The 12678-nt window shown below is 33.3% G+C and overlaps 1 protein-coding gene across 2 annotated transcripts; it reads right to left on the reverse strand.

The window, feature by feature from the left end:
- Nucleotides 1-680: 680 nt before the first annotated feature.
- On the reverse strand, nucleotides 681-7913 carry LOC133670088 (beta-galactosidase 1-like). 2 transcript variants are annotated; one of them, XM_062090532.1, is made up of 19 exons: nucleotides 7398-7913; nucleotides 7158-7253; nucleotides 6947-7059; nucleotides 6743-6809; nucleotides 6557-6649; nucleotides 6251-6394; nucleotides 5646-5734; nucleotides 5417-5522; nucleotides 5252-5339; nucleotides 4465-4583; nucleotides 4214-4378; nucleotides 3929-4107; nucleotides 3648-3757; nucleotides 3107-3216; nucleotides 2883-2993; nucleotides 2695-2805; nucleotides 2106-2311; nucleotides 1689-2025; nucleotides 681-1245 (listed from the first exon to the last, which is right to left on the reverse strand). In XM_062090532.1, exons 1-19 carry the CDS (start codon nucleotides 7578-7580, stop codon nucleotides 1135-1137), a joined length of 2538 nt encoding a protein of 845 aa, XP_061946516.1. In that variant the 5' UTR covers nucleotides 7581-7913; the 3' UTR covers nucleotides 681-1134. The 2 variants fall into 2 exon arrangements, 1 of the variants encoding a protein (XP_061946516.1); XR_009834009.1 differs by lacking the exons at nucleotides 681-1245; nucleotides 1689-2025; nucleotides 2106-2311; nucleotides 3107-3216.
- Between the last annotated feature and the right edge of the window lie 4765 nt (nucleotides 7914-12678).

Here is a 12678-nt window from a genome sequence, read left to right on the forward strand (position 1 = left end):
GCTAACTTCATGTGCAGGAGACATGCAAGGAGAAGTTGTCACGTAAACTTTCATGTGCAGGAAACATGCAGGGAGAAGTTATGTTTGCCAAAGACTTTGTCTAAGTTGTTAGTCATGTCCACAAAGCATGCTTCCTTAAAAATAGGTCTAGTAGTTAGTATTTAATTTTTAATAATGTGATCGTGTCCTAATTCTTAGAGATATGATCTCAGAATTAGGAGTGGTTGTTATTTCCTTTTTTGTATTTAAACTTTTTCAACAGCAGTAAATGAGAGCTTAATTTTACAATAGAGATATGATCTCAAAATTAGAAGTGGTTATTATTTCCTTCTTTGTATTTAAACCCTTTCAATAGCAGTAAAGAAAAGCTTAATTTTACAATAAACACTTTTGCGGTTAATTCTCACCCTAAATAGAATACTATCTACAATATAATTCATATCCTGATTGGGACCTATCACAAGCAGCCCAGCCAGCTCCACCACCCACAAACACACATATTGTCGTCCTATTTTCCATACTTTTCGCTTCCGTTTCTCAAAAACCAAAAGGGGCAGCCGTTGGATTTCTTAAACATGGAAATAAAGTCTACATAATCTCATAATAGGCAACTGATGCATGTAAATTACATGAGACATAAAATGAACTAAGGGCTCACAGTTTACGGCATGGGATGAGAGTAATTTGGAAAGCTTGTTATCATTTCTTCAACCTCAAGAAACTCTTACAAGAACAAACCAATAATGGAATTGCTTCCCAGGAAGTTTACATGAAATAAAAGGTCACGGGAAACCAGAGGCTTTCCATACTCTAAAACTACCAGATTTGCACATGGACACATTTGATTTTTCATCTCAATGTGCTTCTACCGAACCCATTCCTTTGCCAAAATTAAACACTGGCTAGCCCATGTATATAAAGCTTATCTGCAATCATTTCCACAATCTATATGGGCCTTCGACCAGATGGTGTGCTGTATATTTGTACAACTTCACCCTGGAAGCGCCAAAACAAATGGTTGCCGTGCTCATGGTTGTGAGGCTTGATTTGCCAATATAATAGTATACCGAAGATGCTGTACTCGGTGAGAAAATCAAATCCATAATCTTCTTTATTTCCAACTGTAGCAGGTCATCAGCTGCAAATAGCCTCTGCTGCTAGTTTCTTCATGACACTCGGGCAAGGATCTCCCCCAAACATTTCTGGTGCTACGGTCACAGAGCATGAGTTCTGCCCAACACAAAGCTGCAAGAACAAAGTCTTGCATCAGTAATTTGCAAAACAGGAAAAATATGTCATGGGAGAAAAACAAAAGGTAAAGATGGGAATCAAGCATTGGAAAATAAATAATAAGCTTGGGAAGGCACATGAAATGCTGTTAACCAGCAGATGTCTCTTTAAATGTTCTTGAGAAGATGATTAAAGATGCCATTCAACCAAGATAGGAGAATTTCAAATACTGAAAGGGGGCGGTTCGGGTTAATTAATTCTGTATGAGAGATTATCAGTGAATCTAAAAGAGGCTAAACAGCCTTTCCAGAAAAAGTTTCTGGATGGAGCTGAGAATTAGGTCTCTTGAACACAAATTACCACCCTAACGAAAAACATATTTTCATAGCTGTTGCTGGTAGCATGATTATATTTCCTAGAATAGAAAAGGATAGAAGAACAAATGCAAGACCACATACATTGTTAAAAGCATCGTAAGAGTGGAAGGCATGACAGCTTCCTTGGTTGTAGCTTCCACAAACCCCTTCTGGTGTCCCAAAGCTGGCAAACTTGATTGATCTGATTTTCTGTCCAGGGCCACATGACAAATGGGCTTTAGGCCTCAGCGGCTTATTGACTTTACCAGATGCTTGCATCTGATAATTCATCAAAGTTGGCTGCCACTCATAAATATCAGCGCACACACTGTCTACTTCTCTCCTAACCAAAGAAACCCCATTTGGATCTCCACCCCATTCTTCAAACACAACCAACAAGTTCCCTGTTGGTTTTAGCCATGATTGAGGGACGTGATACCTGGAAAATTACAATTGAATTGTCAGTTTCATGAATGCATCCAAGAGTCCAAAAAGAAAAGTGAATTATGCTTTTTTTACCATCTCTGGGAAGCCTCGCCACAATTAGTTGAGCATTTATTTTCATTATAAGTTCCAATGTAAGTACATTCCCCGCATGTTCCAGATGCTTTATATGCAGGCCAGTGACGTCCAACATGCTGTCCATTTATCCATATTTGGCCTTTGCCCATGCTGCCCATATCTAAACCCAAAGGGGAATTCCCAGCAGGAGCATTGAAAGTAGTCTGGAAACATGACAGAAAGAAGTCAATTCTAGACCTAGCAGATCTGGTTGAGTTCTGCTTTGAGCAGCCCTAGGAATAACATTCTGTCAAGTTATAATTACATTGCACAATGTTATAATGTAAGTTGCTGTATAAACATGTCCTACATCACTGAATTTTTTTAGTTCAAGACAGATAAGCATATTCTGGGAGCTACAACTCAGCCCAGGCCTTGGTGGTGGAAGAGACCACATGCTTTTGGGTTACAACTTCCAACAAAAATATACTTTTCTTTTCAAGGACAAGGAACACGATTAATAGTTTACTGCAACACCAGGTGATACATTTCTTTAGAAAATTGAATTCTTCATCAATTTACTTTTGATTAGGGTTTAAATACTCACTTTATACCATGAGAGTGGCTGTTTTTGGGCCACCAGAGACCCCTCTGCCCACTCAACTGAAGAACTCCCACTGATTGAATGGAGACTCAATGCTTCTCCATGAAGACCAATCTGGTAGCAAAATGCAAACAAATGAATCTTTTGCATGCTAGGAAGATGAGCAACAGGAAAAATGTTTGAGGACAAACCTTGTAAGACCACTTCTGCCAGGACAAGTCCCTCCTCCCCTCATTGAGACCATTCAATGTCACAGGTCCAAGAATACCAGCATTCCATGTCTCAAAGTGTGGGCCAACATTCTGTCCCCAAAAGTGACATGATCATGAGTAATGTTAAATGCAAAATACTATGAACACTTTTTATGGAGCATCAAATTTCCATGTGTTCAGCAAGTGTGTGAGTGAGAACGAACCGGGAGACCAACAGCAATGCTCAGAAGAGAAATTTTGTTGACACCAGCTCTCAAACTCACACCTTGACTAAATGTCAACTTTGGGAAGTCTAAACTTCCATAGGCAGTCCCTGCTCAAGATTAAGAACATGCAAGCTAAGAGAGAGGAAGCATGGAGCAATAAGCTATGAATAATCATGATGGACTGAAGTAGTTATTTTAGCTTGTGCTCGAAGCAAGACCAAGATTGACATATCAACTTTAGGTTTGTTATCATTATCATATTGATCATCAAAACAAAAAACTTAAATGATGACCCGTTCTGTGTAAAGTGGAATGGCCAGATATTATAAATCTATCCATTGACCCATTCAATTAAAGTAGCTTGACCAAACAAGATAATCAATTATGCTTTTCATATCTCTATATAATAATATCTTCCAAGAAACAGTATGAAAATCAGTTCCCCGACCATCAGGAGTCTTTTGGGGTTTTTTTTTTTAAAAAAAAAAACAGAGAGATGGTCAAGAAACACCCTAAAATCAACAGAACAGAAACCCACCAGATAGCTGGCCATTGATGAAAACATGCAAAGCATGCCCAGCTGATAGAACAGTAAGAACAGGATATTTGCCACTCTTCAGAAAGCCTTCGCTGGGGTCAATATGAACACTGGCAATATCAAGAGAACATGGAAAGAAGAGTAAGAATCTTCAAGTACTCGAATAAAGACTGCCAGAAAATTATCACAGGAGTAAAATGTGTGTGCGTGTGTGTGTGTGTGTATAAAGCGAATCACAAAGGAAAGATAAAAAAAAAAAGTTGGCAGTTATAAATGCTTACTCTGTCATGTACCACAAATAGTCTGAAACATCTCTAGTTGTATTTATCTGCTCCAGCAACCCAACCATAGTGAATGTGTTATCACCACTTGAGGATGGCTCTTCATTATAAGTTTGCCAAGCCAAGCCTCCATGCATAGGAACAGGAGTCATCTTGATCGTTGCACTTTGAGCACCAACCTGTATGGGAATTTTGTTACAAATGTTGCAATCTTGTCTATGAAATAAACATCCAAATGATGTAAAAGACTGAAAAAAAAATTAATTTTTTTATAGAAATTCTAACCCTTGCAGTGTTGTAAACGGTGTTCTTGCAATCTGGAAGAATGCTGATGGACCATGGTGGTAGGTTATAATGCATATTCCTAAAAGACACCTTTGCAAATGATCTCTGATGGTAATTTGCAAGGAATGCTGCGCAACCTCCAGCCTTATAATTGAACACGTGAGCCTGTATATTAAAGACAAAATTAAAGAAACTCCAATACAACTTTGGAACAAAGCAATGTTTCATAGAAAACAGAAGGCAAATTTGACCTCTTGGTAATTTCCAAGTGGTATAACAGTTGCATCTCCAGATACTAAAGCAGGTTCACACAGCTTAATTGCTCTATGCAAATCTTTCAAATGGCCCCATTTAGGCTGCCGCAACAGTCCTGCATAAGAAAACGAGTGGCAACACTTCAGATTGATGGAAACCATATTAATAATGCATGTTAGATCTTGACCAACAAAACAGTTTTGAGTAATGTTAATGATAAGAGATTGTTGAAATAATTATAATTGTCCTTGAAAGTTTATTTAATAGCAGCATTTTCCTGAGCAAAGAAACAATAATAAAAACAATAATAAAGCATGTCTCCATAATTTTTACGCACCACAAACAATAATATGACATTTACAAATCCAAAACTCTATCCGTTGGGAAGTTGTAACTGTTTTGAGACATTAAGGATAATGACATCTAGGACCATTCTCAGAGAATAACCAAAATAGAACCGATAGAAAATCATTGTCCGGGTGACGTTTTGCATTCAATGTACCAATCATCATGACACCACGTCAAAAGACAGGAATCAGCAGCCAACCACTTGACCAGAAAGAAAAATATGACCTTACTTCATGGTATAGGAGAATATGGTTTTTACTGTTTAGGTTAAATTCATTACTGTAGCGACCTTCTCTCGGTACTTCCATAAGGCATAGAACTCCATAAGGCATAGAACACACGAACAAGTTCATACAAATTTAAACCAGATGATAGGCAAACAATGTCAAGGATAAGGAAACACCACTTTTGAAACAAATAGTGCTTTGTGCACACCATATTCATCAAGAGGAGCATCATAATCATAGCTTGTTGCAATGAAAGGACCACCAGCAGTTCGGCCAAAATTTGTTCCACCATGATACTGAAATCACAAAAGCATATAAAACTCAGTTGAATTCACTTGGGGAGCAGCTCACTTAAGTTCCACAAACAACTCACCATATAATAATTTATGAATGATCCTCCCTTCTGTATGAACCTTGCAACGGAGAAAGCCATGTCTTCAGCTGGTCGGTGAGGAACTGGGCCACCAAATTGGGTAAACCTGTTATGCAAAATAAGAGACAATGGAAAAGGGTGATCAGCAGGCAAACGCCATGTATATTCTTATGAACCTGTAGTTCATGAGGGTGATGAAAATTGATGGTTGAGGCAACAAGTAATTTACCAGCCAGTCCAAGCTTCAGTCCACATCTGTGGCTTGTAAGCTTTGTTTGGAGAAAAGTAGTCGCAGTAGAAACCATTGCAGGTGTTAATCTTTCGAGACAACAGGCAAATAAAAAGCTTTAGAGAAACTCGAACACACAAGTAGAAAAAATAAATTGCCTGGCACGATAATTCAATGGTGAGGCCATACAATTCAGATAGATGAAAGGTTCAATTGAATACATTTCATTCCAAATAACTGGATTAAGAACACATCTTTTATCAATAACCGCTCACTACGGAAGTTATATGGGTGGTGTATATGATTGACAAGAAACATGGTCATCAATATATCATTTCAAATCAACGACCAAGGGAATCCAAAAAAAAAACAAAACAGAAAAAAGGAACAGAAAAACAGATAGGACTGGGAAAGTTCAAAGCTGAGCCATGTGCAATGAGGAATAATCATTCATCTCATTCATGACCACGAAAAAGGGAAAACACAATTAAATGGCAACCCCACTAACGAGGTGAGGAACCATCGAGAATTGGACGAGGAAAATGACAAGAGAGAGGTAAAAAGATGTCGCTAAAAGGTAAAATAAAGATAAGCAGATCACTTACAATAGGATCCGGGGCATCATCTTGCTTGCACATGATCCATGGGACACCAGTACGGAGACCTACAGCCATTTGTGCAGCCCACTTGGTGTAAGCTTGACCAGGTGAACCAAGTTCATATTCCATGGGTCCATATTCATTCTCAATCTGTCACGGAGATTGACAGGGAAAGAAATGAAGATACTAAACTACCGTATTCTATCAAATGAAAGACAAAATCAAGATTTTATATGACGTGTATACTGTGATGAAGATACTCAACAGGATATTGTATGAAGAGAACCGATAAGATTGGAGGGATATGACTACCTGGGATAAAATTATTGGACCGCCTTGAGACTCAAATAACCTTTCTGCTTTCATCATGTTAACAATCTTTGTGGTGAATTTTCGCATTTGAGCCTTCATTGTTGCAGAAATCAAAATCCAAAATTAGTTATATACAGAAAAAAGAATCAAATAGAAAAAACAAAGGGAGCATGAAAACTGCCTCGCCTTGAAAGGGCCATTGTCTGTTCTGAAATTGATGCCTGGAATGTACTTAAGCCAAACTGGGAAACCCCTGGAAATAAAATTAAAAAAAAAAGGAACATTTTGCTCAAATTTGCAAAACTTCAAAACTATCAGGTTTTTTTATTTTGTTTTCCTTCTGTTTATGGAAATTGTTATCCTTTCAACCTTAGATATTGAAGTTATTACCCAAAGTTCCACTCAGCACAGACATAAGGTCCAATCCTGAGATTAACATAAAGGCCTGCTTCCTTCACCAGCTTAACAAACTTGACCAGATCATAGTTCCCCTCAAAATAATACTGAAAAACAGCCAAAAAGTAGATTAGGAAGTAATCACACTTACTTCATTAACTTAAATATAAAGCCAAAAAAAAAAGTTCCCATTTTTTATAATTACTTTTCCAGGTGAAGGCTCATGTCCATTCCAAAAAACATATGTCTGAATAACATCCAGTCCTCCTTCTTTTGCCTTCTGAATAAGATCTGGCCACATCTGCCATAGCCCCCCACACACAAAAAAAAGAGAGTCCAATCAACTAAAACTCAAAAACACAAACTAGGAGCACAGTTTAGCGGTGCCCATTTGAAGAAAAATCCTCAAAAAGAGTAGGAAAATGAAGCACATTAGGGAAAATACCTCAGGGGAACTTCTTGGGTAGTGAATGGATCCGGAAATAAGAATCCTTCTTTGGCCATTAATGGTGATAGCCTTAGAGTCATAAGACACAGAGGCAGTGACAGAACAAACCAATGAAGCCAAAAAAACCAAAAAAACTACCGACGCATTATCATTGGACATTGGTATCTTCTTCAAGGCCATGAGTAATGAGCATATGAATAACAAAAAATGATAACTTTCAAAACAATGAGCTTTTCCTTGGCTCTCTCTCTCTCTCTCTCTGAGCACACTGCACTTTATTGTATGCAGCTTTTATGTATAGAGAGAAAAATGGAAAGGAACAGCTGGGTTGGCCTCTGTGTTGGTTTGGCTTATTATTAGAGGCAATCTTGATAGATATATAGAGAGAGGGAGAGGGAGAGTAGCAGCACCAGTAGTCGTATTCATGTTCACATGCGGGCTGTTTTGTTGTTAGTCAAGAGTAGAAGAATAGTGAGCGAATGAGCGAGTGAGTGAGTGAGTGAGAGAGAGCGAGTAATGAGTGGGAGGTGCTTCGCAGCTGCTTTTAAACACTCTCATAAATTGAGTTGGTTTGAAAGGGATGGTGGGTCCCTTGTTTTTGCCCTCTGTTTTGGACTTACCTTTTTACCCTCTGTTTCTAAGACTGTATTTTTATTTTTTGAGTTCTTTTGGACTCTAAACCCAAAAAATAAAAGAAAAATAACAAATAAAAAAAACATTTAATGTAGTGGATGACATCTATGAATCCCTGGTCACAAATATCTCTAGTGACTCTTTGAAATTATAAAATAGCTAACATAATTTACAACAAAAAAAAATGCGGGAGAAAGAAAAAACAAATAAAAAAATTATAGAAAAATACCAAAAATCCATAATAATATTTTTTGTATCATCAAAAAAATCTTGTCGAGATAAATTTAATAATATTAAATAAGATCACCAATAGTGACCAGAATAAGCTATATAAACCACTTAAAATAAGTAAGTTCAGTTATCTTTGAACAGTTCGTATGATCTATTTATTTTGTCATCAGTAATTTTTTTTAGTGATATTTAATTTGTTTTATTAAAATTTTTCTAACAATAATGATAATGTTATATAATCATACTTTTGATGTGCTTTCATAATTCTTTTTTCTTTCGTTTTTTTTCCTCTTATATCTTCTCTTTTTATTGTAAATTGCAATGAACATTTTACAATTAAAAAAAAGCCAGTAATACTTGGGGCTCGTAAGTCCCAAATGTTATTCGCAATTTTTAAAATTGTGTTACTTTTTTAGATATTTATTTACACTGTGTTATTTCTATGTTAGAGGGAAAAAAAGCCTCTAATTTTTTAGCCTATATTTTCTCTCTATACTTTCCAAACATCAGGCTAGGGAGTAATTTTTATTATTTGCGTCTTATTGAAATTGTTGTCTTAAATGAATTTTGAACTGAAATCTTCCCTTTCTTTTCCTTTCCTTCCTAAAGAGTTCATTTACCACCATGACTAACTGTTGATTTATAGAGAGAATTGAGTTTTATATACAAAAACTAAATTAAGGATATATATATATATATATATATATATATATATAAGTCAGAGATGAATGGTAGGCTCTGTTTGGCTGGGTTCTTTTTTTATTAAAAAAAATGGATTGTTTTTTTTTTATTGGGCTTTAAATAACACAAAGATTCTTAACATGATCCCACACGGTCAGTTCCTACCTTGGTGTCCTTTTATATATGCTTTTATGTTTATTCTCCTGTGTACCATACTCACGCGCCTTTGCAGCACACGTGTCGAGCAAAAGTAATTTGAATTTATTAAAATAGAAGAAGGAAAAACGCCTCGTCTGAAAATAATTCGAATTCACTATCCATCATCTTTTTCATATCAAAACCTTTTTTTATCTCAACTAAAGTATGAGGGATGATTTTATGCTAATATTATTAAAAAATAATATAAATTATATTTTAAATTTTATCTAATAGATTAAATTATTGGGTTAAAATGATTTTTTGATATGGTATCGAAGTTTTAATAATAAAATAATCACGAATTCGAATCTTATCATCCTTATTTATTTGATAAAAATAAAATATATAGACTATACAAGTTTTAAGTTCAAAAAACTTTTACTTAAGGAACGGTTAAATTTAAATTTAAATTTAATTATTGAATTACTCTTTAGTTTTTTTTTTCCATGGACGTATTAAAAGGAATGAAAGAAAACTAAATCTAAAAAAAATTTCTTTTTTTCCTCTACAGTGGATCTAAGTAGTAATGAATTTTCAATTTTAAAAAGATTTACAAATTAGTTAAAAAAAAAAGTAATATGACGTTTACAGTGTGATTTTACTCTTGTTTATGGATTGAAAAAAAAGAGTATCTAGCGGGTGTGGTGGCACCTTTATGGTAAATAAATTAAATTAAGATTTTGAATTTAAATTTTTTATTGTTAAAAGTTTGTTTATTTTTATATTTTTAAAGTATTTTTAAAAAATTAAAATTTTATTATTTTTTGTTTAAAATTATTTTTCATGTTATCAAATTATTTTAATCTATTGATTGATGTTAAAGATAAATTTAAAAAAAATAAGAAAATATATTATTTTAATATATTTTTAAATAAAAAAATCTTAGAAAACACTTTAATTAATATATTAAACTAATATAAAAAATAAAATAATCCAAATTAGCTATAAAAAATGGAATCTTTTCTAGGGCATTAAAATCGAACTGAATGGTAGGTAGCTCATAAATAGAGATAAAAAATAAGATTTCATGTGAAAAATACTGAATCATAACCTTTTTTATGATATATTTCAACCAATAAAATACCTTTTTTTTCTCGCTAGGATTAGTATTACTTTTATTTTTTGTTTATTTCATTTTTAAAAAAAATTATATTTTTCTTTATATTACAGATTTTAACTCCTTTGCTAGATATATATATATATAGTCTGAAGTTCGCTTCTTTTGAAAACGCGGGTTGGCCTGCGTCTCCAAAAACTCTCCGAAAAGATAAATGTTTATCTAATTTCATGTAGAATTTGAGGTTTAGAAAGTTTTATAGTTCTTACTCATGCGTGTAACAAAATTGCAAATTAGTAGTGTATAAACAAAAATAGTATAATATAATTAAATTATAGAAGTTGAATTAGATTGTGGGTACTCAATCAAAGGGTAAAATACAAACACTTACCCCATTTCTTCATTTAATTAGGTAAACACTCAAAGCTCTTATTTTGGGCTTTGGTAATATATTTATTGTGTAAAATTAGATTTTCATTTAATTAGGCAAAAAAGGTTTCTGCATTAAACCCGTGTCCCCGTGTTTTGAATTCAATGTTCTGAGGATTCGTCCTTGTTCACTTGAAAAAACCATGTAATTTATAGAGTGGTACGTAGGAGGTGTTCTTGAAATTATATTTTTTTATGGATTTAATTTCTTTAGATGAGTATTTTCATGTACAAAATCATTATAGCACTTTCAATCGAATCACAAAACGCACAAACTTACGATCGTTTTAAAACCTTTCTATAAAGATTAGTCACCCCACTTATATTATTATTATTATTATTATTAAAAAAAACAAGAAAGAAAAGAAAAGAAATCCCTATTTCTCTCTAAAGTAGCAACATGCATGTACGTTGTTGCCGTCTCCTGAGAAATAAGAGAGAAAGGAAGAAGCTTTCACTTTCAGGAATCACAAGGGAATAGTAGATGAGAAAGGGAAAGGAAAAAAAAAAAGCAAAAGCAAAAGAACTTAAAGAAGTGGACATTCATTCATTATTAGTTAGAATTTGCATAGCTAGGCATCTAAATATTATTTTAATATTAATTTAAAAAAATATATTATGTTTTTAGATATTTTAATATTAAAAATAATTTTTAAAATATAAAAATACTATTTTAATATATATTTAATTTAAAAATACTTAAAAAAAACAAGGGACACGAAATCCAAACAAAGCAAGCAAATTAAGCATGCGCGCGCGCACAGCCACACCCGCTCCAACCTGCATGATTACAGGCCACCAACCTCCTTTAATTTCCGGCAAGATTTCTCACGCCAAATCATAGTCTCGAATTAGAAGGGAACTTGTTTTTAACGAGGTAGATCTACATTTGAGAATTAGGTTCCGCGTAGTGATTTAATTATTGAAGGATCGTACGTATCTTGCTTCTATCAAGTAGTTGGGAGGATCTAGGTGTGTTTGGTATGGAGATATGATTATTTTTTATTAAAAATATAATACTTTTTAAATATAAATTATATCTTTAAAAGGTATAAAAACATATTTTTTTATTTAAAAAACACAAATCACCTCCCATTCAAACACTCTCTTCGCTTCACACAGGAATATTAAGAAAATGGGTGTATGGAGTCCAACACACGGGAACAGCGACATCATGTGCAGTTCTCTGCAAAAGGGAAGCCGTAACAGTAGAATCAAGGATGGAATAAAAAGAGTTGCTTAAGACAAAGACAAATCGGTGGTCTGAGATTAATTCAAAGCAGCATCTAAACTTGCTTGTCATCATTACTGCCTTTTCATGATCCTAACCAACACTTTTTACGCTTTCAATTAACTTCTTTGTCTCCTTTCAAAATTGGGAGCCAAGTTTTATCTAACACAACAAACTTTTTCCTTGAAAAATTTATAATTTATGTAATCGATCTGTTGAAAAATAATTTTTTTATAAAAATAATTTTCTTTAAAGATAAATTATTTTTTTGATGTTTAACAAAATAAGTTGCAAAATAATTTGTAGTGTTTTACCGTGTCATGAAAAATAAGTTGAAAAATAATTTATTAATATTTTAATTTATTTCTCCAAATTTATTAAAAAAATAGAAATCAAATTTGACAAGTGAAAAGGTTGAATAGAAATGAGATTGAAAAAATATTCTAATTTCATAAATTATTTCAATTAAAACAAATAGCAATTAAAGAAATGGAGACCAGATATGCTATATAAAAAAGTTGAAAGAGAATAAAATTAAAAAAAAAATTCAATTTTCATATTCAAATAAAATAAATAGCAATAAAAAACAAGAATCAAATATGATAGATAAAAAAAATTCAATTGAAAAAAATAAAAGAAAAACAAATAACAATTAAAAAAACATGGATTAAAGTTGATATAAAAATCAAATTAAATCAAATTTTAGAGGATAAAATTAAAATAAAATCTATAGCAATTAAAATATTGAAGATTAAATTTGATATTATCAATTAAATTTTTTGAATTTTTTTACTTGATTGAAAAGTATTTTGATTGAA

Source organism: Populus nigra, chromosome 1 (assembly GCF_951802175.1).
Source record: "Populus nigra chromosome 1, ddPopNigr1.1, whole genome shotgun sequence".
NCBI classification, from domain to species: domain Eukaryota; kingdom Viridiplantae; phylum Streptophyta; class Magnoliopsida; order Malpighiales; family Salicaceae; genus Populus; species Populus nigra.